The sequence below is a fragment of the Truncatella angustata genome (assembly GCF_020726525.1).
Source record: "Truncatella angustata strain MPI-SDFR-AT-0073 chromosome Unknown BKA67scaffold_2, whole genome shotgun sequence".
NCBI lineage: Eukaryota > Fungi > Ascomycota > Sordariomycetes > Amphisphaeriales > Sporocadaceae > Truncatella > Truncatella angustata.
In genome coordinates, this window is record NW_025763382.1 from 2,717,643 (window position 1) to 2,741,047 (window position 23,405).

A 23,405-nucleotide genomic window follows, 5' to 3' on the forward strand; every position below is an offset into this window, starting at 1 on the left:
AATGTGTAAGCATCCGGTCAGGTATGTCCACCATTCTGCCTACAGCACATACGTGAACAGCCAGAAGTGCAGTGGCGGGGGATCCGTTGCGGGACCTTGGCGATTCCTTTGAGGTCTAATGCTCGCGCGTCTTTCTTTTAGTCAAAGTTTTAGCAATTTTCTTTCGTTTTATGTAAATTCACACATAGTTAAACTGACTGGTGAATGGATCAATACACTGGACATCCTTATTTCATATGTTGATTCGCAATTATACACTTTGGTTCTCAGTATTGCAGTGTGCGATAGGATACTGAGGACGAGGACTAGCACGTACGGCAAACTACATCCAGACCCTCGGGCACTATTTTTTTTTGTGAGATGTATAGCACAACAGCCACAAACCTGGTAGGGATTTCTACCAACGTGAACTCGCAGCGCATACGAGCGAAGAAGCCTAAAGTGCGTACTGGCTGTATTACAGTGAGTTGACAATCATTGGCCGTCCGCTCCTTTTAGTTCATCAAATCATCTGACACCACAACTCTGGCGAATTATGTACTTGTCATTATTGTTAACATCTGGGTCATAGTGGTAAGTCTATTCATCGTTGCAAGTGAATTAGAACACATGATGAGGCGATCGAAAATGTAGATCGAGCTGATTCAAGTTTTGTAGCAAGTAAGGATAATAACACGCTAATAAAAAGGATACCAACTGATAATCAACAGACTGCGCAGGGTCAAATGCGACGAGGTACGGACTATGCCAATAATGCGAACTGCAAAGTATTAAACGATATGTCAGGACACGCCTGCATGCACTCGCTGTACCTCTACTGGACGAACGTGTGAAGGATATCATATCCCGCAAAGGAAGAAACACGTGTTTACAAAGAAAAGTCGGAAGGAGTTAATCTCTACGTATGCCAATCTATGCCAGAGACTGAAACCTCTGCGACCAGTACGTGCAAGTATAACAGGTACTGGCGAAGAGCGTATGTTCTTCCACCATTTCGAGATCTCACTATTAGCGGGTGACCGCCCATTCTTTCGCAAGGGAGACTGGAGCACGAATTTTTGGAGTTCTCTTTTGCCGCAGATTGCGCATTCGAATAACGCAGTCAAACACGGGCTAATCGCTTGGATGGCAAGTTATCGATCAATGAAGTTGCAGAATGAAAGTTCTCCAGATGCTTCGGCAAATCAGTACCCGGAGAATTTCTCTATCAACCAGTACAACAAGTCGATACACTATTTGAAGCAGTACACAACTGACTTGACGTTTGAGAACATCGAGACAACGCTGATTTGCTGCTTGATTTTTATCTGCTTGGAGACGATTCGAGGCAATGTGAAAGCTACTCGCGTCCACCTCACAAGGGGCTTTGAGATAATCGATAAGCTTGTGTCTAATAGCTTCTTTCTTTTCTGCAGTGTTCCTGAAGATGACCAACGGGTGCAGGATTTGCAGAACAATGCATGCCGTCAGGGCTTTAACCCCTCTCGATTATCCAAGATAGAATGGTATTCCATACTACGATTCTTCATAGAGCTTGAACTAGGCGCAACTCTTTATGACAGCACGACAGTGCCATCTATGAGCCTGCGCCTGCTCAGCCTAGGAGAGTTCTTTGTGGAAGAGGTGCCCAGATTCCAGGTTACGGTAGACGCGACTAGTGCTTGTTCGCATTGGTATTATCATGTCTTCGCGTATCTATACAAAACTGCACCGTACAAAGGCGATACCGACTGGTGGATGCAGCCTGAGCAGCAGCGCTTACATACAAGATTATTATCGTGGGGCCGGAATCTGCTGCGTCGTATTGACGAATTCACATATCAGCCATTCGCCCCCGGGCCAGAACGAAATGTCGAATTTTGTAGTGTGAGTCGTTACCTCCAGTCAACAGGCCCTCCTGGGTTATAGTTGCACTGACTCTCTTAATCTATAGCTTCTGATGAACAGAGCGCAAGTACGTGGTTTGATGCCACTCGTCGAATGGATGCCGCACCGGTACACCCGAGAACAGATTTTTGACAGCTACGAGGCCATGCAGCGAAGGAACGTCGAAGACTGGGAGGATATTATACAGCACCTTGGGTCTCCAGATAACGTACCAGACCTAAGCATCGATTTCAACGGGTTTCTTGTGATGGTATACGGCGCAATGTTCCAAGCATACGACCCCGAAACTCGTCGAAGAGCAAGAGAAATAGTCGGTTTCTTCAAGGGGAAGCACGCGCAGCTTTTCCATGCGACGACGATGTTGCAGATCTTTGACGAGAACGACATCGGAAACCACGACTGGTTATTGCCCGTCCTAGATGTATATCTGCAGGAGCCGGTCGGCCCGTCGATCAATGACAATAACTCGGGCAACGAGGTGGATTTGTCGGGATTCATTTGCTCTAAGTCAAATTCACTTCTTATTTCAAGCCAATTGGGAACACCCCGTGAGATCAGTCGACGTGGGCATCCCCGGGAAAGGACAACTAATTTGGAGTTGAGCAATGGATAAAAGCTGGCCAAAAGTAACATGTCTAGGACAGAAAGTGAGAAGGAAGCTCTAGTAAGCAATGTAGCACAAAAGCCAAAGACCATAATTTGACATTTGCTGGTCTCGACAGTATCGACAAAATAGCATGGTTGTGTTGGTGCCATGGGGCAGTTGATTCTGGGGTGTGTTCTCAGGCTTCTTAGACTACTGTTTACATGACAAGACTGGAATAAAGAATCGCAACCAATAGATGAAGATCGGCACGCCACAGATTGAATGGTGCTAATTAGCCGGACTGATCCAAGCCGAACGCTAAGATATTAGGTTCGGCCCTAAGCATAGAAGATCATGACACCCACTCGGGTATGGAGTGTGGCACGTACGCGACCTGGCGGAATCAGATTTTAGCTCCGTTACACTAAATTGGTGCCCGTAGTCCTCCATCTTCATATCGTGCATGTTGCTTCTTGCTGTTTGTTCTAACAAGACAGAAAGCGTCCTCACGAACAGCTTTCATAGTATGCCAAATTCGGAAGCATTGTAGCAAGGATCAATGGCACCGGACCGACATCAGGTTCCGAAAGTGGGGCCATTCTCCTCACTCTGGGCTCTCTTTCGCGATGGTGCAAGGCATGAGGCAGCAGCTCAATGCCCCAACGCTCGGGAACTGGCAGTCACCACAACTATAGTGGCATGAATCTTTGTACGATATCAATCTTCCAACATGGTATTTGTACTAGTGACTGGTGAATGTGCTTGATGAACTACGCTGTGCCGTGCCGTTCACTTGGCTTGTCCAGATTGCCAAGATGGTGCAGGGGTATCCGGAAGACGAAGCAAAATTTCAAGCGCAGGACTCACCACACGCTCGCCAACACATGGCTTCTATCGGCGCATGGATCGATAGCGTTAGCCTAGCTGGAGCATCAGACCCTCACCAGCTAGAAGTGCGCTGTACCGAAGAACCGGGCCGAGCCTTGACATCCGTGCCGCGCCACATCAATTACCTGCCCCAAACCGAGACGCAAAAGGGCTGTACAGGGGTGGTAAATGCAAGCATTATGCCGGTATGCTGCTACAGGCTCTTGAACGATGGCTTTGTGGTCGTCAGTGAAGGGCATCCCTTCGTCTGTGCTTGCGCCCGGAATGGACGATTGCATGCTAAAGATTCGACGTATGTTTCGGCCATGCCTGTTTATAGGACGTTACCAACCGCGATTCATCTCATAGACAAACGGCAAAAATACCTCAACATAATGATGTTGTCTGTAAGCAATTTTCGGTATCATTCCAACCCTTGATCTGTTGCAAAAAGATGCACCGATAATTTCCCGCCCTTTCCAGCATGGCTAGGGAGCCGATATGGCCTAGACGATCAGAGGCAAGTGTCTCTTCCTGACTGCTTCACAATACTTCCGGAGATCCCCGGCCCATTATCAAGAAGGAATTACTGACTTCAAATTTTGCAGTGTACGGAAGCTTGCTATCCATTCGAAAGATTCGGTGTTATGTCCTACAATCCTTTCCACCATGCCAAACAGCGCGACTCCATAACCCGGGAACCACTGGCGTTGGAGCCCATTTTGGTAGCTGGGGCCGCCATGGATATGCTCCACCATGGAGATTTCCAGCTTTCGATGTTGGAGTCCAGTGTCGCTTACATCCTCCGCATGATAAATGAAATCCGTGAATCGACCACCATACCGTACCATCAAACGGCTCTGGAAAAACAGTTAACCTTTCACGCTCTTGGCTGCATTACTGCTGTGTCTGTAAGTAATCCTGCGCCCGGTCTGTATCATTGAGATCTGACCGATAGCCCAGTGGTCTACGGGTGATTTAGTATTATGGCACAAACATATGAAGCTTCTTCGACAACATCTTGAGAAATCAGGGTTTTTGCTTACGGCAGATCCGCATGATATGATGAAAGTGAGAATGTAGGTATACTGTACTTGATATGGAGATCTTTGATTTTGAACTGAATTCTTATGCTGACTATACGAAAAGGGCCGATATCGAAGGTGCTGTCATCGCTGGAGTAGCACCAAGCCTTCCTTACAGCCGCCAATACCCACTCTTACCTTGCGTTCTGCCTGTTCAGGACGTTTTGCTCATTTTGACTAAGTTACGCCCGCCATTGCAGGCGTGCAACGTGGACAGCGATACAGTTGATTCAATCCTCGCTGTCTGCATCTTCATTTCGACAATGCAAATGTCGCAAGAGTATGGACTTGAGGAAAAGTTCGACCCTGAAAATCTGATGGAGGATTATGATTTTTTGCAACGCGACTTGCTCACGTTACCGCAGCCTCTCGGGACTAACATGAAGGATACAGCAAGCACTACATGGCCATCTTATGACGGTGGACTGTCTGCCGCTATGAAACCGTCCTTGGCTTTTGAAGAGGCTATTCGTGTTACAACTCTGATGTGTCTTCGCGCCGCCAACATACAAGCGCCTTGGAGCAAAGCGACTTATTCCAAATTACTCGATATATTAGTCGATCGTCTACGGGTTATTCTCGACTGGATGTATGAAAGTAAGGAGGACTGCGCATTCATTGATCCCAGTCTTCTGCACCATCGCGAGGAGGGTTTCCCTGTTAACAATGCCCGACGTTTCCTCATTTGGATTTGTATGATAGGCTATGAGTTATCGGTTTACTATACCGTATATCATGAGGGTTGGAGCGATCATCGTCGCAAGAGTTGTTTATACCTTCAAATGCTTGGTGCTCTTGGCATACATGATGAAGCCGATATCGACAATAGCGACAACGAAGAGCTTTCTATTTTCGATACTATTAACTTGAACTGGGCCACCAACAACAAGTGGCAGGCAAGGGATATGTTGAAATGGATGATCAAATAGCTGGGCAGATCTATCGTTGTGGGTTAAATAAAGAAATTCGGCATGCTCTGCCAGAAAACATATTCGATCTAGCAATGAGTCACGGCAATAAAAACAAAACCGTCACACCGGCACGTGATCAATTTTTTTTTAGGAGACGTAAGTAGTGTAAAATGGGGATATTGTTAGCAAGGCTTTGCACGAACTGGAAGGTGTGTAAAAATTGGAGCGGAGTCAAGCGAAAATACATTGTATTGTGGTATTGACGCTCGACGAGTATAGCGCACTAGTAATGTGAAATGCTTTGTAGATTGTTGCTATTTGACTTTCAAGTACTCCAAGGAAGAATGTTGACTTGCCAAATTATGAACCACGAGAAGAAGGGAGGCACCTGAGACCATAATCTTGGTTCCGCTTCAAAAAGGCTTGACGTGACAGAGTTGGAAACAATCGCCCGGTTACATCAGTCAGTTATGTCATCCTGAACAAATTATACATACGCCCCATGTCAGTTTTAGTTATTTTGCACGAGTGGGATGATTTGAGCAGGATTAAAACGTTAGTACAATTGGAGCCGATAAGTAATCAGATATATCCGGAGATGGTACTGCCCTGGTTACCACTATACACGACCTGAAACAAAGCTAGTCTTCAAGTATGAATTGATTTCTGGAGTGTTTCAGATCCAATTAGGGAAAAATGCGTATTCCAGAAGCCTTGCCTGATCATCCTGACATCATTTCACTTAGTGACGTTGTGGTCAGTGAAGATACAAACCCACGAATTTTGGGCTTTACCTTGCGACATATCCCCACCAAAGATCTTGCTCACGATATGTGCCGGCTTTTTCTGTTAAATATCAAATGGATAACGCGACTTACGGATATCGCCGGCTTTTTAATTTTCAAATATGTAATTCTGTACAACGATACTAGCAAACCCAAATTTACTGGTAGACCTTGAGAAGGACGAGTTCAAGCTCAAGTAATAGTGGTTGAAATAGTTGGCGGCAGTGGTTTTTCTTCTCTTTTCTTTTCTTTCTTGATTGGGACAAGCCGGCCTGTATTGGGATATCGGCCGAACTTATCTACCAGTAAATACGATATCCGATGAAGCCTATTTATTCGATTCTAGCAAATTGGACCTAGTATTTAACTATCGTAAAATGCACAATTTTCTTCAGTAAATTAACGATGTCCAAGTAGTTTCAACAGATTACGAGACGGTTATGAATGACACCAAGCCTCGGAATGTTTGGTGTTTGGCACACCAGTCCAAATTTATCCAGGATATTGCGGAGAAAAACGGATGGACGAAGTTCATCTTGACAAGCATGGGTGAGCGACTATGAAATAATCAGATTGATTTTCGATAGAGGGTACAATCCTAACCACTGCTACGAAAAGGGTCTTTGGGAGGAATCACTACGGAAGCGTGTGTGGACAGTAGCTTTTGTGATCCGTCCCATGGGGTCGAGGCAATTCTTGATGCTAAATAGCGCAAGAAAGAGGAAATATAGAGCACAAAGTCAGAAGTAAATCCTGACACACGTCGCCAGGTCTAATGCACATACTCCTATACAAAGGGGTCGCGACAGAAGATACACTCGGTTTGTGACCAGAGAAAACGGTCGAAGGAGATCCGTTGGAAATTTCCACCTCTTCGGTCAGGGACTACTGTTAAACTAATTATCTGTACCGCTGCAACTCTTTGAATCGACGAAATATGGGACTTAAGAGTGTCAAGCAATGATGTCCTGCCAATCTTATCTGAACCCATATGCATATTGATAGGCGATGAGATGAGCCCCTTTCGGGACACTCCGGCTCGGTCTCGGTTGTGCCGGAAGTCGGTCATTTTGGAATGAAGAATGAGTGTCTCATGCTTGATCGTCGTTCCTGCATAGTAGTCGTTTGGTGGGGTCGGTTATTTGTGTTGATTTAGGAAGGTGTGGTGGGGATGAGCAGGCGAGAGCATGTGATGAGCCTATCAACTGAGTAAGGGAACAACGTCAGACAACTATCCTCTTAGGTAAATGTAGAAACGGTCTTAAAAGATTGAGCCAGCATTACCGTGTTCCACCCTAGGCGAACGATTGTAGATTGGCCGCGACCGGGGCGTGTGATAGTACCCTTGTTTCCATGTGCCGGACAGGGGGTATTTGAGGTTTGTGGAGACCGTTCGAGCTTCTCAGAACGGCAGGCCGTATCTTCTCTGCAACACAACGTCTGAATTACTGATCGAGCTTCCAGAAGAGATCTCGAATTCTACATGCCTGCTTCAGCGGTTCGGTCCTAGGTTGGCACTCATACACTGGTAAGGCCATACGTCGCCCCCATAGAGTTTATCTCTTGGCGTTCGGCCGTCACACATGTGCCAGTCTGCCAGGCCCAGGGACATCTCTGCTATAAAGCCTTAAGGCACATGATGTCGCCCTCGCTTCATTTGCCTAGTGGATGACACCATTTCCCTACAATAGATTGGGAATAACGTGGGGTTCATCACTACAAGTTGACTACTTTTGTATCCGGCGCACAGCAAAGTAGAACTCCACGATGGGTCAACTTCCATCAAAGCCCAAGAAGGGCGCTAAGTTCCGAGTTATCGGTGCTGGCATGTATGTAGTAGCCCTGAGCCAATGTCGACTATTGTCAAACGTAGAGGCTAACGCTGACCCAGGTGCCGCACTGGTACGAAGACTTTGAATGAGGCCCTGAGCATCCTTTGCGATGGTCCCTGCCACGATTCTGGTATTCAATCTCTCGGTGGCAGCCCGCACGAGATAAAGACATGGTTGGATGTCATGACCCTTGCACCCCAGCAGAACACCAAGGAGGATGAAGAGCAAATGGATCACCTGATCCGTTCGCTTTTCGATGGCTACGTAGCGACCATGGACTGCCCGGCTGCGACCCTCGTCCCCGAGATCATGCGGGCTTACCCTGATGCTGTGGTTGTCGCGACGACACGTGAACAGGCGTCTTGGTGGAAAAGCATGAAACACATGAATGGTTTGATGTCTAACTGGTATCTGCCCTTGGTGGTCATGTGGCTGAGGAAGGCTCAAGGTTATGGGGAATGGGGTTCCAAGTTCCAAGCACTCAGCAAGTGGAGGTATGGCTCCGAAGGTATCCGTGAGCCAACCAAGGCGATCCATGAGGAGCAGCTGAAGCAAGTTGTGCCACCAGAGAAGCTATTCTGGTACAATGTTAGTGAGGGTTGGGAGCCGCTATGCAAGATTCTGAATGTCCCAGTACCGGATAGGCCCTTCCCGCACAATAACAGCAAGCTCGAGGCAGAGAAGACCTGGCAAAGGCATATTATCTGTGGTTCCGGGTCATGGCTCTTTGTATTGGGTCTCCTCACCTGGGCTTTATATTATGCCAACATTTACATGAACGAGATGTCGGATGAGCCTCAGGTGGCAGAGGTATAAACAGCCGATTCCTGATCGCATCATTTGTATTTAAGAGCTGCAACATGTAAATAGTTCTGGGTCCGGGTTATTCGTAATATCCTACATGCCGATCTTGTTCATCAGAAAGCAACCCAACCAAACACCTATTACACATATATTCGTATTAATTCCAGATGCGACCTCAAACAGCTGCAAACCAAATGAGATCGACAGCTATTGCAGAGCATAGAGTTGTTTAGGCTGGCCGTTGGAACACGAGCTGAACTTCCACCATCCGCCGTGCCATGAGCCACCAATGTTGGTCAACCCCCATTTGATCGGTGCCGGGATAGGGGGCCAATTTGCCCACAAACCATCTTCCACCGTACCGTCGAGATTCAATAGGAAGAAGGGCACCACGTCCAAAGTGCCAGCTTTTGTGACGGTGCTCTTACCCCATGTCTTGAAGGTCGCGGAAGCCGCAGCCTCTTCTGGGGAGCCAGGCTTCGGTGAATTGGGGTGGTCCTTTAGGGATGTGATCGTGACAATCTCGTGGTGGAAGTGTTGGTCGAACGGTTCTTGGAAGCTCGACATGATCTTCTGGAGCTCAGCGCCATCGAATGCTGAGGGTGCGTTCAGGGACCTCAGGTAACTTTCGAACTTGGCGAGGCCACCCAGGAATGCCTCTGGAAGCGGATGTTAGTCAAGGTTCGCACACAACGCCTAGGTCTCATCGCTTCCCAGTACATACCATGTTCTTGGATTGTTTCTGCCCAAATTGTTTTGTCATCTAGAACTTGCTCGACTTTGGTGAACAGATTCTCTTCTTCGTCATCGTGATGCGACTTCACAAACTTGTGCCACGTCAGAGCATAGCCGATGAAGTCGCTCTTGTCGGCCGGTTGAACATGGGGAGCTTGCTGATAAATGGAGTTGTAACCGCGGAAGATTGAGTTGTGCAGTAATGCCATGTGGGTTGCGCCGGTCGTGAAGATATCAGTCTGTGTAATCGTCATGTGTCAGTCGCAGCTTCATGGCAGAGCTTCACCGAGATTGTAAGTCGCCGAGGGAGCTTGCATTGCACACACCTGCTTAGTTTCAAACTGAGGAGTTGTGATGAGCTTGATTGGGGCGTCCGCCCATGGTGTGTTCTCTGCCGGTGCAGTGGCCGCCATCATATACGGCGATCGCAAGAAGAAGCCTGCGATAAGGATTGGAATAGCAAGCACAAGAGGACGACTGAAGAGACCTCGTTGGGGCGGGTTATACTTCGTAGGGGGGTCCATCTTGGCGATTGTAAGGAAATTGTTGGACTGGCCTTCTATTTGTATCAACAAACAACCTCACAGGTGAACGAGGATTCGCCAGCAACCTTCCAGATCACCTCATACGAGGACATGCGATAACAGTTCGGCAGGCGTCCGTGGTGGAGTCCGAGGTAAGCTTTTGCTGAATAATTCCCAATTGTGATTGGACACCACTATCGCAGGCCCACTAGATAAAGCCAGCTTCAGGGGTCTTTCTGAGCCGGCTAGGTACCTAAGACCCGCAAGCCCCGACGAAGTCCGGGGTCCATGTACATTACATGTACAGTATCCGTGGCGTGTATCTTTCAGTACGTAGATTGATTTCCAACGACACAGCATGAGTTTGTAACTGGCTCACCTATCGACAGGATACGCAACCCAACTTATTTTTGGATGCCCGAAAGGTCAAATAACTATGACTTCTGCCTCTGCTCTACAATTCTACGGGTGGACGCGACAGCAGAACCTCGATACATCATAATTATTTCTAACGATCACTTGATTGTGACTACAGAGCTAACGACGACATGATGAGCATTTTATCAACATTGTTTGTTCATGTGGCGCTTTTGATACAGAAGAGTTACAGCTCATGTCATGGCGGGCATGTTCTAAAAATAGTAGGGGCAATTCAAAGACTCTTAATCTGCATTCCTCGAGGTTGCCCTTTGTTGTTATTAAAATAGCCGGTGCAGCTTCCCTCTAGAAAGCGCATCCGATCAAGGCTTTGAGGCCTTTGTGCAGACGCCACTGACAATTGGAACAAAGACCGCTGTATTTAGTTTACACCACCAGCGACTCCCAGTACCATATTAGCAATACGCCATTGGTGCAGATCCTATGACTTCGACGAGGTCCCCCCTGTCAACACTCCGCACACCAACCAGCCATGAACTCGATGTCCCTGTCAATGTCGATGATGCCTGGCATGAGCATGCCAGATGCCACAGCGACGACAACAACGGCGTCTGTGTCGACCAAAAGCTCGATATTGCCAACAGCAACTTCATCAGATAACAAGGGGAGTATGAGCGGAATGACTATGGATGGCTGTAAGATATCTGTGCGTCCGGTTCCGATCCACCACTCTCTCTTGGTTGTGAAGTATGACTAACTGTGCAAGATGCTCTGGAACTGGTATACTGTAGATACTTGCTTTCTATCCCCTGGATGGAAGATTAGAACAGCTGGCGGATTCGCGGGCCTTTGCATCGGCATCATTCTGATGACCATTTTTCTTCAAGCGCTTGGTTGGTTCGCCAAGTTCTATGACAGGCGTCTTGTCCGAATACATGAAATCCAAGTTGTCGCGCTGGCCACAAAAGTCGCACACAGCAATGCCGGGACGAACGCCGCCTTGATCGCTAAGAACGCCCACAACTTGTCACCTACGGCAACGTTCCGCCCAAATCTGCTAGAGCAAGCTTTCCGTACTCTGATACGCACCGTCCAGTTCGCGCTCGCGTACTGGATCATGTTGATGGCTATGTACTACAACGGATTCATCATTATTTGCATTATCATTGGCACATTCATCGGCACCTACATTTTTCAGTGGGAAAGGATGGGAGGACCACATGGTTCTGTGCCAGGAGGTCATTCTGAACCAACAGGGTGCTGTGGTTGATTACTACCATCGTACAATCTTCTTTGGAGAAACTCCTTCGTTGCGATGCATTATATACTTCAGTTTTTACGGTAACCTTGGGTAGACCGGTAATGAGTAAAGACATAAATAATTGGGCGACTTTGCAATCAATCTTTTTGAGACCTGATCTGCTTGTGTCGAAATATTTTCGGCGATTCAGAGCGCAAATAGGGATTGAGATATCAATTCGCAAGCTTCAGAGTTGTAAAATGCCAAGTTAAGGCAGTTTGTAATTCTGAGTTAAATGTCGAGGCGATATTGAGTGCGTACAACGTTTTGTTGTCCAAGGTTAGACTAGGTTGGGGGTTTTAGGCTTGAGCGGAGTGTTCCGGGGAAACCGCTTTGCATTTAGTCCTGATTTGGTACTTTTCTAGGTTAGTGCTTGAGTCGCTCAAAAATGTACCGCTAACTTGGTGACTCGGGAAGTTTATCCGGAGCAGATAGGTTAAGATTGCTGACAAATTAGGAGCTCCTTTAGCCTTACTGCCACCAGCAGCTGAACGTCGCATGCATCTCACCCTAGAGTAGATTCTTGTAAGCTATAGTACTCCATCAAAACAATACGGGATACAGGGGTTCGACGAAGCCGAAAGGAGTTTCCTCTTGTGTCTGTGAAACGGCCAAAGTAATTCATGGCGATGCCAGTATCCGCCAAGATTAGGAGTTCACGTGAGTTCAGGTGCCAGGGCGCCGCAAACCTATCACTGATGTACAACACGCAGAGGGTTGTTGGACGTGTCGTCTGCGCCGGAAGAAATGTGACGAGCAGAAACCAACTTGTTCAGTCTGTAGCACGCTGGAGATAACATGTCTGTACAGCGATAAGAAACCAGATTGGATGGATGGAGGGCAACGTGAAAAGGGGATGGCCGATCAACTCAAGGCAATGGTCAAGGCTAAAGCCCATGAGCGGCGCGACAGAAAATGGTCCTCAGAGATCCCTGCTAAGGAACCAGAAAAGGCCCAGAACACCCCTTCCGAGAATAATGAGGTTCTTTTGCAACAGATGGCCAATCATACTCTGGAGGCAAGCACTGAGCACGAAAATAACGACACCAGTGGCAGTTCGTCCTATACGCCTGGAACGAGTGTCACTGGAGATTCCCCGAACGCAGATCCTACGACGGGAAGCTACGTGGCAAATATACCGCCATTCGAGCCAGTCTTGGTTGAAACATCAACTAATACGCACATTGGCCAATTCCTGACGCCATACCACACCAAACATTACCCAGATATTGAATCTGAGAGGGAATTAAGCTTTTCTATGGTGTATCTCGATTATGTTTTCCCCTATATATCCCCATTTTATCGCCCACCATTGCTTCAGGGTGGACGTGGGTGGCTTCTTGTTCTTCTTATGAGAAACAAGCCACTATTCCATGCCGCCCTCTCATTAGCGTCCTACTTTTTTTCCGTCATGATTAGCTCGTCGATTTTGGGCCATGAATCTTGTCACCAGAACAACTGGAATGAGTTGCTGAAACAGCAAGAACTCGCCATTCAATCGCTCCAAAGTTCAATGCAGTGGTTGACGGGGCGTGGTGTTGCGAACTGCTTTCGTGAGGCAATACACTGTCTGGAAGGCATCAATCAACTGTTGTTATTTGATGCCACGATCGGCAATACAAACAACTGGCAGATGCATCTCGATGCCACAAACTCCATATTTGAGCAGATTATTGAACATCATGCGACTGACAGCACAAAGCCTTGGTACTCTATCCTAGCAAGTATGGACAAAAGAAGCATATCCATCCAATTTCCAAACGGTGAACACCCGTGGTCTAGTGATCAGGCTTCCTTTCGCTTCTTGACCATGAACCTGCTTTGGACAGATGTCCTAGCAGCGACTGCTTTGGAAAGGCGTCCCCGGCTTGAGCGATTCCACCAACAACTACTTGTGGGTGATAAACCAGCACTCCAGGCATTGGACTTCATCGGCTGTCACAACTGGGTTATGCTCATTATTGGCCAGATTGCGGGATTGCATGCCTGGAAGAAGGAAATGAAGATATTGGGGTCTTTATCCATGGTAGAACTTGTGAAAAAAGGTTCATGCATCGAGAGAAGACTCCAGGAGGGCATCGCTGAACTGAATATGGTCCCAATGGATTTGCTGTATGATCCTTCGGCACGGGCTCCAGACCAGCCGTTCGCAGGATCTGGTTTTGAGGCCATCACAAATGTTGGAAAGCTCCGGAGTGCAGCCGCACAAGCCTTTCACACAAAAATATGGGCCAAGGCGGCGCTCACTTATGTTGCCGTTGTCGTTTCAGGATTCCAGCCAGCGCTGCCGGAGATACAGACAAACGTCTCCGAGACGATGGATCTCTTTCGCACGATGCCTAGTTCTCTTTGCTTACGCACGCTAGTCTGGCCGTTTGCTGTGACTGGCTGCTTGTCCTTGGCTGGGCAGGAAAACTTTTTCCGTGACCTTGTCGGGAACATGGGCGTGTTGCAAGTTTTTGGTACGGCCAAGGAGGCGCTCAAGATCATGGAAGCTATCTGGCCACATCGCCCTTGCATAGACGCTGATATTTGGGATATTGCAACGTGTCTCAACTGTCTTGGACACGCCTCCCTGTTGATATAAGTCCCGGTAACTTTGTTCATGAATTGCTCTTGGTCACATATATCGATATTCATGATTCAAGACCGTGACTAGACTATACCAGCGTCGAACTTGAACGGACTGATGCACAGTAATTGCAACCTCTTGAGATCTGCCCACTCTCGTCTGTGTGAAGCCATGGCAGCTCGACACTGGAACCTTCTCAGTTGCCAACGAGCTGACCCACCGTTATCATTGTGGTCTCCGCGGGCCGATTGAAGATGAAAGGGAGCGTGTGACTAGGCCGCGAGGTGCTTCTTGATACTGTGAGCGTTACTGTATCCTCTAGAGCTAATAACTGACAAAATGCCACTCGGGGGAGTTGCCATTGCCACTAATGGTATTTGCGCGGTGCTTAACACTGAGGCTCTGTTCTCGTTCAAGTCGAACTCCCCCTTCATCGACCAGACTCCACCTTGGACACCTTAGCAAGTCACCAGCTGTTTTGTGGGAGGAGCGATAATGGCCATAGCAGCAACGAGTAGCACTACGATCATTGCAAAGATAAGACCATGCCGCCGAATTTCGTCTTCAATAGCAAGTGTTCGGTCAGGGAAGTTTTCCGAGGTGCTACGTTTGTTGGCATCGGAGTTTCGCAAGTATTTTTTGTATATCGTCCCTCAATGGTAGCTTAAAGTAGCGAGCAACCGTCAATCCGGTGACGTGGTTGTGGCCGTACTATGTCAAAACTTCAGCGCGCAATACCCCGTCATATACACAGTACAAATGTTGTTTTAGGGTGTGACAGCCGTACGACTTTGGGAATACTTACTGTTGCGAGATCTGTGTCTCGCATTCACTTTTCCATGTGCCAACTAGATCCCATGCTTGCGATTTGCCAGTCCATTGCCCGCCGAGAATACAGACGGAATTGGTCTGCTTGGCACAGAATTAACCATCGGACGAAAATTGATTAAGGCTTGTGCAACCCAACTTATTGGTACACCTTGATGACATTAACCTTCGCTAGATATGGTGACAATTTTCCAAATCAGTAAAGCCACTGGCACTGTATGGCTTTTGTTTGATCCTCATTCGTCTTATTCTGCAGAGATGCCACAACTGCAAAACATTCTTGCAGCCTGAGAGTCATTCTACCCGTGGTGGCATCCCATGCATGTGGCTGGCAAATGAACAATTAGTCATTTGGTTGCCTGATTGAGGCAGCAAACCTGGTGGGTTGTCAGCACGCAATGACGGAACCTCGCTATTCTCGGCGGCACAGTCAGTGATATTTAACTCTAACAACATTGATTCACGTTTTATATTTTGACGGCATATCGATAAAATTGTCCGTAATATGCGCTATCAAACTAAGATTGCAGCTATTATATTCCTGTTCGCTGGCAGCTGTATATCTACCCCAGCGCAGCAAGAGTTTGGGCCTAGCATTGCATCAGTCCACCAAAATGCGCCCCAAATCTTCAATGCAGTCCACAATGCTATGCGCCAATTTGGTTCGTCACTTCACCACAACGGCATGTCCTTCTTCCAAGCCACCATACCTAAGGGAACCATATTGTATCATGGGTCCCCAACAAATGAGGTTCCGCAAGGGCTAGAGTGGCTTGCCTTCGAGATAGAACATTCGGAGAACTTCGCGTTTGGCACATTCAAGAAGAAACCGAATGATACCCCGCTGGTGGTCCAGGATAGCAGCCAGCGGCCCCTGGATATCAACTCACAACATGCCATTAGTGATAAGACTGTCTACATGAGGGAAATCATTGCTCGAGACCTCGGAGCACCAAGTTCTCAAGGTTGCAACCCCGCTGGCTGCGATGATGGTGATGATGAGTGGATCCACGTTCCGGGCTATCTGCATATTTACCAAGCAGCTCGACCTTTGAAAGTACTGTATCTGGATGGTATGGCCGCAGGGAAGACTAATATGGGAACTAATGATGCGGAGGATTACATTCTGACTGGTAACAAGAGCCGGCATGGCTTCGACGATATGAGACGTGCCGATGATCTCTGCGATTGGGCAAAAACTTGGGAAATCGATGGTTTCATCCGAATGGAACCAGGGTTCGAAGTTGTATACTGTAATTTTGGGGATGGGGGAGTGCACCAAGTATCGGCTACGCGCCACTATAAAGGTTTCCGGCCCATGGAACACCACATCTATCAGTACTTCCAGTGGGTTAAGGCTGCGTCGCAAAGATATTATGGCATAGGAGGTGGGCGTGTTCGAGTTGACTATGCTTCGATGGTATCAGCCTACTTCTATCCTCTGAATTTGACCAACCCAAACATAACAATGGCCGAGCATCCGAGGCTGTCGGCCGCGAGCTTGGAGGAATTAGCAGTTATCAGGAAGCATGTTGAGCGTATGACACCCAAGCAGCGACAGAAATCGTTCAGCGGCGTCGATTGGCAGGGCGTCACTGATTTGGTTGTGACACGATATGCGGATAGGCTCGCACTCATGGCAACCTATGATTCGGTTACCGCAATAAACGTGTCTCTTCATCACCTGATTGACACACACATTGCCTATCTGGATGACGACATCGATTTCGATAGTGCGCGAAGAGCATGCGCTTCCCATTACCTTGCAGGAGCCATACCGGAGACAGCAGAGGAAGAATTCATATACGCCGGCATACTTGGAACAACTGAGCTGATCTGCAAAACGTTATTCGATGCACACAGCTTAGTTGAGAAGGCTGCATACACAGATCACGATGCAACGCGCGAGGCGTTATCTTTAGTCAAAGACCTGATGGATAAGCTTCGCTGGTCAGAGTGGAAACAATGCGGCCCTTGTAAGATGGATGAAGTTTGCTTTATTGCTATGTGGCCATTCGGAAATACCGAGGATCACTATAATCCTAGCTGTCATAATGCATCGACACTCGTTGGGAGGGATAGCTATTGGAGATGGGAGTGGTGGTAATACGGAGCACGGTCGTGGTGGACACTAAAATAGATAACAGAATCGAGAGCCAAAGTTTCCCCTTTCCCTTTTCGGCCACGATCCATTATGCTGGCATGGTAGAACATCACAGTTTTGGCTTTGTGAGGAATGTTGTCGCCGCGGCCAGTCTGTTTGCCAGGAGCATTTGGCCGGGCGCACACAGATTTAGACATCATGCCGGGAGCCCACGTTGACCAACCCCTCTTGCTTGTTTTCTTTATCTTCAAACCTCTACCGATACTCTTCCTGTAACTCGACACACAAAGAAGTCAAATAGCCAGCACAGCTTTAGCAACATTAGCATCTAAACATATCCCTCGTGTGGCGCAATGGCCAGCGCTTAATCCGGGGGTTCAGAGTTCAAGTCTCTGCACGAGGGCTTTTTTGCAAGATTTCGTTTGACGATAAGAACATATGTATATATATGTATGTTCGTAGTGGCTTTGGCGGTTTGTGTTAGCTGATGCATGTTATGTACTCAACCGATCTACGCTTATGGCACATACACAGCGTTTGGGCGAAAGCAATGCACAAATGTGATCAGTGTCCATCTTTTACAGTTAGTCGGGGGTAATGGTTTTTTTTTTTCTGTGGATTATCGGATGAGTCATGAGACTCGCGGCATCAATGAGGTTCGAACGAAACGTCGGTCCAGCCATTCCAATCGACAGGGCTGGCGCTATAGCGAGGCCGAATTAGAGAAACTTGGGCATCTACATACAATACAGTACAGGTACTTGAGCTTGCGATACGGTTCAATACCTGTCATGTTTTACTATGCGTCATATATACCAGGGCAGACTCCAGGTTTGTGCATCTTATTAATTTTGGCATAGAACAAGATGGCATACTACGAGATGTATTGCTGAATCGCCTCGGTAGCTTATGCTACACGTTGCACTCCCACAAGCAAGGGTTGATCGTAACCCCAACGAATGAGCAATACATAATGCTTGGTCCACTATCATCGACAGTATGGACGTACTATATTTTCATTGAGCATCTATAAACTTTGCAGGTGATATGCAGCTTCGCCATCTAATGCATAGGAAACAACTTAATTGATAAGTGATTGCTGGTTCTGGGGAATGCATTGCAGCCGCTGTCGGACGTTCCATCTCTTCAGGAACACTTGCCTTTTCAGGATAGGTTGATCCGCCCCAAACCACCATCACAGCCAATCGCACACCACAATGCATGGGCAATTGTTACGAAACATCCTCTTTGAGCGCAAGAGCAGAAACACGCTGATTCATTTTCAGCAGGACAAGTCTCGCTACGGGACGGCTGTCGGAGCGCTGAAACTCATGCCATGTGTTGCAGAAGGTTACTTCAAATCACAATTCCTTAATATTCATGCGCGTTAGAATGCCGGTCGATGCAAGCCTAGCCCATTCATGATCTCACCTTCTCCTCGACCATCCCTTGTGTGGCATCGATAGCACGATACGAAGCAATCTTTATCTACACTGCGAGTGCCCTGAAAGTTTCACTGGTAATGTACAACCTCGCTCAAGGTTCTCGAGCATGATGGGTATGCTACCCAAAACGATGTGGTCATGGTCTATTCATGCAAATGGTGAGCCTCGGGAGGCCTTGAGATTGTCGCAGGTTCCTTTGCCGCCATCGCCCTCAGGCTCCAATCTACTCATTAGAGTAACGCATGCTGCGATCAATCCGGCCGATACCTCACTGTTTGATGCGTGGATCCCTTTTCGAGGCCGCCCCGGCTTCGATTTCATCGGGTCGGTGGTTGGTGTAGGTCCTAAAGTTCCTGTTCAAATCAAGCGATTGATGTCCGGCATGGAAGTTGTTGGCGCCTTGGGCTTGAATCAGATTCTTTGGGGAGCCGGTACGTTGGCCGAGTATGTGCAGGTTCCAGTAGACCTGGTTGCGCTAAAGCCGCCAAATCTGACAACGGAGCAAGCGCTTGGATGTGGTATAGCGGGCCAAACAGCTGTCATGGTTATGCGGGAAGCAGGCGAAGTGAAAGGATCAAGAGTGCTCGTGAACGGTGCAAGTGGTGGTGTTGGAACTATATTAGTTCAAGTTTTGAAAGCAAAAGGAGCTTATGTCGTCGGAATTTGCTCCAAGCGAAACGAAGATCTTGTGAGGCGCTTAGGAGCCAATGAGGTGAGTCCCTCTGGTGTATTCCCACCGGTTGACAATGCTGAACATAGGCAGGTGATCGACTACACAGCACGTGACGATCTGTACCATTTTCTGGCGGATGCATATTCGAATGAGCAACTGGATCTGGTCATTGATTGCGTGGGTGATGACGCTTTGTTCACCAGATCACCCGCATACTTACTCCCAACTGGAAGATTTATCGAAGTGGTTCCCGGTCGAACGCGTGGTATCTATCCATTCCTGATGAATCAGCTCCGCCCTGTTTTCCTTGGTGGTACACCGCGACAGTACAAGATTCTTGGTCTTGCACCTTCTGGCAGGTATGCCCACGAACTGGCTCAGTGGATCGAGGACGGCAAAGTGAGGGAAATCCTCGTTGACTCGGAATATGGAATGAAAGACGTCGTACGCGCCTACGAAAAGTTAATGACCAGGAGGGCAACGGGCAAGATCGTCATTAAAATCCAAGACTGAAGTCATTTTATTCATAAAAGATGTGTTTGCAAGGACACAGGCCTGAGACGAAAGTTTTCTGGTGGTGATTAGTGAGGGTTTGGAGCTTTAGTCTCTTTAAAAACCTCTTGCTATTTCGCAATTGGACTCGACAACATCAAATAGGTATTGAAACTAGCAACCAAATCTGGGAGGCACGTGTCCAGACACGAAGTCGTAAGACAAAGTCGTGATTTGCAGACACCAGCAATATCGTCGGACCATGCTCATTCATACGACGGCGAAATGAGATGGCGGACCTTCTTGCCTGAATCGTCGATTAGCTAAGATCAAGGAGGAAACAATCTACTGTAATTGTCTAGTAGTCATGTATATGGATCGAGAATGGTTGATGACCCCTCACTTCCAGGCCAACGCCTGCAAATAAACAAAAAGTTTGATTGTTCAGGTGTTGATAACATGGACTAGCGTTCCAAAACATAATGGACGAGCTACACGGATCCAGACCATTCTGCTTCGCGAACACGAATCGATCAGCGACCGACCGATCTGGCCTGTTGCAGTTGTTTATGACCCGGAGAGCGAAACAAATATCACGAGATCCTGGTCATCCGAGCTCGTTCCACTTAACTTGCATAATGACACGATGCCCTGGTATGCGATATTATACTGCACTTCTCCAAGCCTTACCTCCACGAGACAAACTCACTGGATCAACTTGTGCGCTGATTGGGCGAGTTATATCACCCGACGGCTAAAACGCAAGTTGGACTCACTCGCGTATTACTGAACCAAGCCCTCGGGATGAAGACTGAAATTTGTGAAGAATGCTGCTGCCGGGGACCTTGGCGAGGGTTCGTCCTCTCGGTTAGCAACACCGTTGGCAACGGACAAGGATTCTCCAAATTCGCTGGGGGATCGCCGGTGTGTGATTTGCGGGGATGGATCAATTCGAGCGGGCACCATGTAATGGCATGCATTTCCCCAGATCTAGTCTTGTGTTTCCGCTATTTTCCACCATTCAGCCTACGAGGTGAAGCGCATGGTGAAGGATGATATTCGGGGACCCGGTCCAGACATTCCCGCCAAAAACGGATCAGTCCTCGTTCCTCGGCGCTTTTGACGAATTGCATGCCTCGACTCTGATTTCGATATTGTGGGGATTAGTACTTTGTAGCAACTCCCATCAACGATGATCAAAGCTTGTTGTCTGGTCATGCAGACTATGGTCTAGGATTGTCGTCTTCGACACCTAAGTCGGTAGGCCTAGCGGCCCGAACATCCATTGCATGCTCCAATTTGAGTTGTGACTATCATACCCTTCACGAGCAATTAGGGAGAGTTGCAGTGCATATCATGGGCAGCTGCCCCGTTTCTGCATCCTCTATTGTCACTTACTCTCTCGTTTGAGCCGCTTTTTAACTTGACTTCTCGAACGCAACGAAGCCAAAGAGGATCCTCGGGGTCAGTTGTCAGGATGGCGGACGCAATCAATAACGAAAAGGGCCCAAGCTCGGCTCAGATCGAGAAGGGCAACCTTGAGTATACTAAATTCAACCAAGCCGGTTTGCACGACAAAGTCCTTAATGCTGAGGCGCGACAAGGAACCGCCAACGAGCATTCGTTGAGCCTGGTTCAAGCCCTTAAAACATACAAGAGGGCTGCTTTGTGGTCTGTTCGTGAGTATCATACAAGCTATAATAAGTTTGTAAACGACAGTCCACTAACATGATTCGCAACAGTCATTTCGACCACCGTGATCATGGAAGGTTACGATGTGACTCTCCTCGGTTCTTTCTTCGGTTATCCTGCTTTCAAGAGGAGGTATGGTACATACACCAACGATGTCAACAAATGGCAGATCAGCGCAGAATGGCAGATCGGTCTCAACGATATAAGTGCAGTTGGTAATATCATTGGCGCACTTCTGAACGGTTACCTCACCCCCAAGTATGGGCACCGCAAAGTGATGATGGGTATGCTGGTTGCTTTGACCGGTTTCATCTTTATAACATTCTTTGCACCGTCAATCGAAGTCCAGTTGGTTGGCCAGTTCTTATGTAACATTCCTTGGGGCGTATTTGCTACTACTGGTCCTGCATACGCTGCGGAGGTGGCACCTCTCGCTCTCAGAGGCTACCTTACTGCGTATATAAACCTTTGTTGGTGCATTGGCCAGTTCATCTCAGCTGGCGTTCTCAAAGGGCTTGTTAACCTCGAATCGGATTGGAGTTATCGAATTCCATTTGCTATTCAGTGGATTTGGCCAGTACCTCTGTTCATTGCAGCTTTATTAGCACCCGAATCTCCATGGTTTCTCGTCAGAACCGGCCAACTTGAGAAAGCGCGTCGCTCACTTGAGAGGCTCTCGCAACCGGAGCACAATGTCGACTATGAAACCGCGATCGCTCTGATGGTCCACACCGACAAGATCGAAAAGGAGGAACGAGCTGGTATCAATTATTGGGACTGTTTCAGAGGCACAAATCGACGCCGTACCGAGATTGCCTGCATGGCCTTCCTCTCCCAGATCACAGATGGTGGAGCGCTCTGCTACAGTGGCACATTCTTTTTCCAACAGACTGGTATTAGCGACGACACCTCCTATGCTATTGGTCTCGCGGGAACAGCTATTGCCTTTGTTGGAGTTATTGTCTCCTGGGTGTACATATCTAAATTCGGTCGCCGTACAATTTGGCTAAGCGGTTTCTACGTATTAGTCGCTGTACTGTTCACAATCGGAATTCTAGCATGCGTTCCAAACCAGACTACAGCGCTTGCGTGGGCACAATCGTGTCTCTGCCTAGTCTGGCTTGGAGCATACTCGATGAGTGTTGGTCCAATCGTCTACACTATTGTCGCCGAGATTGGATCAACTCGTCTCCGAACACAAACCGTTGTGCTTGGTAGATCTACTTACTACGTTGGAAACATTATCGGCGGAGTACTTCAGCCCAAGTTCATGTCGCCAACTGCCTGGAACGCCAAGGGAAAGACCGTAAGCTTCCTCACTACATACTTTTATTAACTCTACTAACTTCCTCCAGGCATTCTTCTGGGGAAGTTTGTCCTTCTTGACCACTGTCTGGGGCTACTTCCGTCTCCCAGAAACAAAGGATCGAACATTTGCCGAAATGGATTTCATGTTTCAGAAGGGCGTCTCTGCCAGGAACTTTGCTTCGTATCAGATCGACCAGGATGAGGAGTTCTTGACTCATGAGTAGTTTGAAAATGTTTGGGAACGCACCATTCATTACTTTGCAGTACCAGGTGTTTAAAGCACTCGTACAACAAGATACGAATTAGTGAGCTAGACGGCTTCTATTCACGATACCCTTTGCGAAACAGCTAAGAGTCAATACAATCTTGTCTGTACCTTCCCATTGATATAATTGCTACTATATATACTATAATGTGCCTTTCTGCGCCCCAACAAACAAATGACAGAATATCGCACGATCTTTTGGGGCTAGCTGGGCAATAACAAACGCTAACTGCAGAATTTATGTTTCATGTATTGGCTTGTCCCAACTCATACCAGCCTATTCATGAATATCACATCACTACATCTTAAATCGGTTCGGGGGGTTTACAGGG

At 47.7% G+C, this 23,405-nt stretch overlaps 10 protein-coding genes across 10 annotated transcripts; 9 read left to right on the plus strand and 1 right to left on the minus strand.

Annotated features, from left to right (window-relative positions):
• The first annotated feature begins 153 nt into the window (after positions 1–153).
• On the plus strand, positions 154–2,724 carry BKA67DRAFT_553949 (uncharacterized protein). The gene is made up of 3 exons (XM_046101949.1): positions 154–462; positions 787–1,866; positions 1,934–2,724. The coding sequence occupies exons 1-3, from the start codon at positions 361–363 to the stop codon at positions 2,498–2,500; spliced, it is 1,749 nt and encodes a 582-aa protein (XP_045961237.1). The 5' UTR covers positions 154–360; the 3' UTR covers positions 2,501–2,724.
• Positions 2,725–3,630: 906 nt separating this feature from the next.
• On the plus strand, positions 3,631–5,410 carry BKA67DRAFT_553953 (uncharacterized protein). Its single transcript, XM_046101950.1, has 4 exons — positions 3,631–3,860; positions 3,949–4,251; positions 4,304–4,419; positions 4,490–5,410. The coding sequence occupies exons 1-4, from the start codon at positions 3,825–3,827 to the stop codon at positions 5,352–5,354; spliced, it is 1,320 nt and encodes a 439-aa protein (XP_045961238.1). The 5' UTR covers positions 3,631–3,824; the 3' UTR covers positions 5,355–5,410.
• A 676-nt stretch (positions 5,411–6,086) lies between these two features.
• Positions 6,087–7,004, plus strand: BKA67DRAFT_553954 (uncharacterized protein). Its single transcript, XM_046101951.1, has 2 exons — positions 6,087–6,670; positions 6,740–7,004. The coding sequence occupies exons 1-2, from the start codon at positions 6,562–6,564 to the stop codon at positions 6,829–6,831; spliced, it is 201 nt and encodes a 66-aa protein (XP_045961239.1). The 5' UTR covers positions 6,087–6,561; the 3' UTR covers positions 6,832–7,004.
• A 770-nt stretch (positions 7,005–7,774) lies between these two features.
• Positions 7,775–9,072, plus strand: BKA67DRAFT_177344 (uncharacterized protein). Its single transcript, XM_046095259.1, has 2 exons — positions 7,775–7,950; positions 8,013–9,072. The coding sequence occupies exons 1-2, from the start codon at positions 7,889–7,891 to the stop codon at positions 8,767–8,769; spliced, it is 819 nt and encodes a 272-aa protein (XP_045961240.1). The 5' UTR covers positions 7,775–7,888; the 3' UTR covers positions 8,770–9,072.
• BKA67DRAFT_177335 (uncharacterized protein) lies at positions 8,757–10,168 on the minus strand. Its single transcript, XM_046095258.1, has 3 exons — positions 9,819–10,168; positions 9,482–9,731; positions 8,757–9,416 (listed from the first exon to the last, which is right to left on the minus strand). The coding sequence occupies exons 1-3, from the start codon at positions 10,014–10,016 to the stop codon at positions 8,965–8,967; spliced, it is 900 nt and encodes a 299-aa protein (XP_045961241.1). The 5' UTR covers positions 10,017–10,168; the 3' UTR covers positions 8,757–8,964.
• Positions 10,169–10,926: 758 nt separating this feature from the next.
• On the plus strand, positions 10,927–11,664 carry BKA67DRAFT_655305 (Ctr copper transporter family-domain-containing protein; the record flags this gene model as incomplete). The annotated part of the gene is made up of 2 exons (XM_046106730.1): positions 10,927–11,100; positions 11,161–11,664. The coding sequence occupies 2 exons, from the start codon at positions 10,927–10,929 to the stop codon at positions 11,662–11,664; spliced, it is 678 nt and encodes a 225-aa protein (XP_045961242.1).
• Positions 11,665–12,317: 653 nt separating this feature from the next.
• Positions 12,318–14,281, plus strand: BKA67DRAFT_590731 (fungal-specific transcription factor domain-containing protein; the record flags this gene model as incomplete). Its single annotated transcript, XM_046104619.1, has 2 exons — positions 12,318–12,354; positions 12,408–14,281. 2 exons carry the CDS (start codon positions 12,318–12,320, stop codon positions 14,279–14,281), a joined length of 1,911 nt encoding a protein of 636 aa, XP_045961243.1.
• A 1,240-nt stretch (positions 14,282–15,521) lies between these two features.
• BKA67DRAFT_553967 (uncharacterized protein) lies at positions 15,522–17,262 on the plus strand. The gene has a single exon (XM_046101952.1). The coding sequence runs from the start codon at positions 15,600–15,602 to the stop codon at positions 17,199–17,201; it is 1,602 nt and encodes a 533-aa protein (XP_045961244.1). The 5' UTR covers positions 15,522–15,599; the 3' UTR covers positions 17,202–17,262.
• Positions 17,263–18,669: 1,407 nt separating this feature from the next.
• Positions 18,670–20,060, plus strand: BKA67DRAFT_177438 (uncharacterized protein). Its single transcript, XM_046095260.1, has 2 exons — positions 18,670–19,355; positions 19,407–20,060. Exons 1-2 carry the CDS (start codon positions 18,750–18,752, stop codon positions 19,827–19,829), a joined length of 1,029 nt encoding a protein of 342 aa, XP_045961245.1. The 5' UTR covers positions 18,670–18,749; the 3' UTR covers positions 19,830–20,060.
• Positions 20,061–21,285: 1,225 nt separating this feature from the next.
• BKA67DRAFT_532248 (general substrate transporter) lies at positions 21,286–23,032 on the plus strand (the record flags this gene model as incomplete). The annotated part of the gene is made up of 3 exons (XM_046099501.1): positions 21,286–21,487; positions 21,551–22,806; positions 22,856–23,032. The coding sequence occupies 3 exons, from the start codon at positions 21,286–21,288 to the stop codon at positions 23,030–23,032; spliced, it is 1,635 nt and encodes a 544-aa protein (XP_045961246.1).
• Between the last annotated feature and the right edge of the window lie 373 nt (positions 23,033–23,405).

Coding starts and splice junctions, on each gene's coding strand:
- BKA67DRAFT_177344 (XM_046095259.1), top strand. CDS start 7,889: ATGGGTCAACTTCCATCAAAGCCCAAGAAGGGCGCTAAGTTCCGAGTT. Junction 7,951..8,012: donor CGAGTTATCGGTGCTGGCAT/GTATGTAGTAGC, acceptor ACGCTGACCCAG/GTGCCGCACTGGTACGAAGA.
- BKA67DRAFT_553953 (XM_046101950.1), top strand. CDS start 3,825: ATGGCTAGGGAGCCGATATGGCCTAGACGATCAGAG. Junction 3,861..3,948: donor TATGGCCTAGACGATCAGAG/GCAAGTGTCTCT, acceptor CAAATTTTGCAG/TGTACGGAAGCTTGCTATCC. Junction 4,420..4,489: donor GATATGATGAAAGTGAGAAT/GTAGGTATACTG, acceptor CTATACGAAAAG/GGCCGATATCGAAGGTGCTG.
- BKA67DRAFT_553949 (XM_046101949.1), top strand. CDS start 361: ATGTATAGCACAACAGCCACAAACCTGGTAGGGATTTCTACCAACGTG. Junction 463..786: donor TGCGTACTGGCTGTATTACA/GTGAGTTGACAA, acceptor ACGATATGTCAG/GACACGCCTGCATGCACTCG. Junction 1,867..1,933: donor GAAATGTCGAATTTTGTAGT/GTGAGTCGTTAC, acceptor CTTAATCTATAG/CTTCTGATGAACAGAGCGCA.
- BKA67DRAFT_177335 (XM_046095258.1), bottom strand. CDS start 10,016: ATGGACCCCCCTACGAAGTATAACCCGCCCCAACGAGGTCTCTTCAGT. Junction 9,732..9,818: donor CTCAGTTTGAAACTAAGCAG/GTGTGTGCAATG, acceptor ACGATTACACAG/ACTGATATCTTCACGACCGG. Junction 9,417..9,481: donor AGAAACAATCCAAGAACATG/GTATGTACTGGG, acceptor ATCCGCTTCCAG/AGGCATTCCTGGGTGGCCTC.
- BKA67DRAFT_553954 (XM_046101951.1), top strand. CDS start 6,562: ATGAATGACACCAAGCCTCGGAATGTTTGGTGTTTGGCACACCAGTCC. Junction 6,671..6,739: donor GTTCATCTTGACAAGCATGG/GTGAGCGACTAT, acceptor TGCTACGAAAAG/GGTCTTTGGGAGGAATCACT.
- BKA67DRAFT_177438 (XM_046095260.1), top strand. CDS start 18,750: ATGATGGGTATGCTACCCAAAACGATGTGGTCATGGTCTATTCATGCA. Junction 19,356..19,406: donor GGCGCTTAGGAGCCAATGAG/GTGAGTCCCTCT, acceptor GAACATAGGCAG/GTGATCGACTACACAGCACG.
- BKA67DRAFT_553967 (XM_046101952.1), top strand. CDS start 15,600: ATGCGCTATCAAACTAAGATTGCAGCTATTATATTCCTGTTCGCTGGC.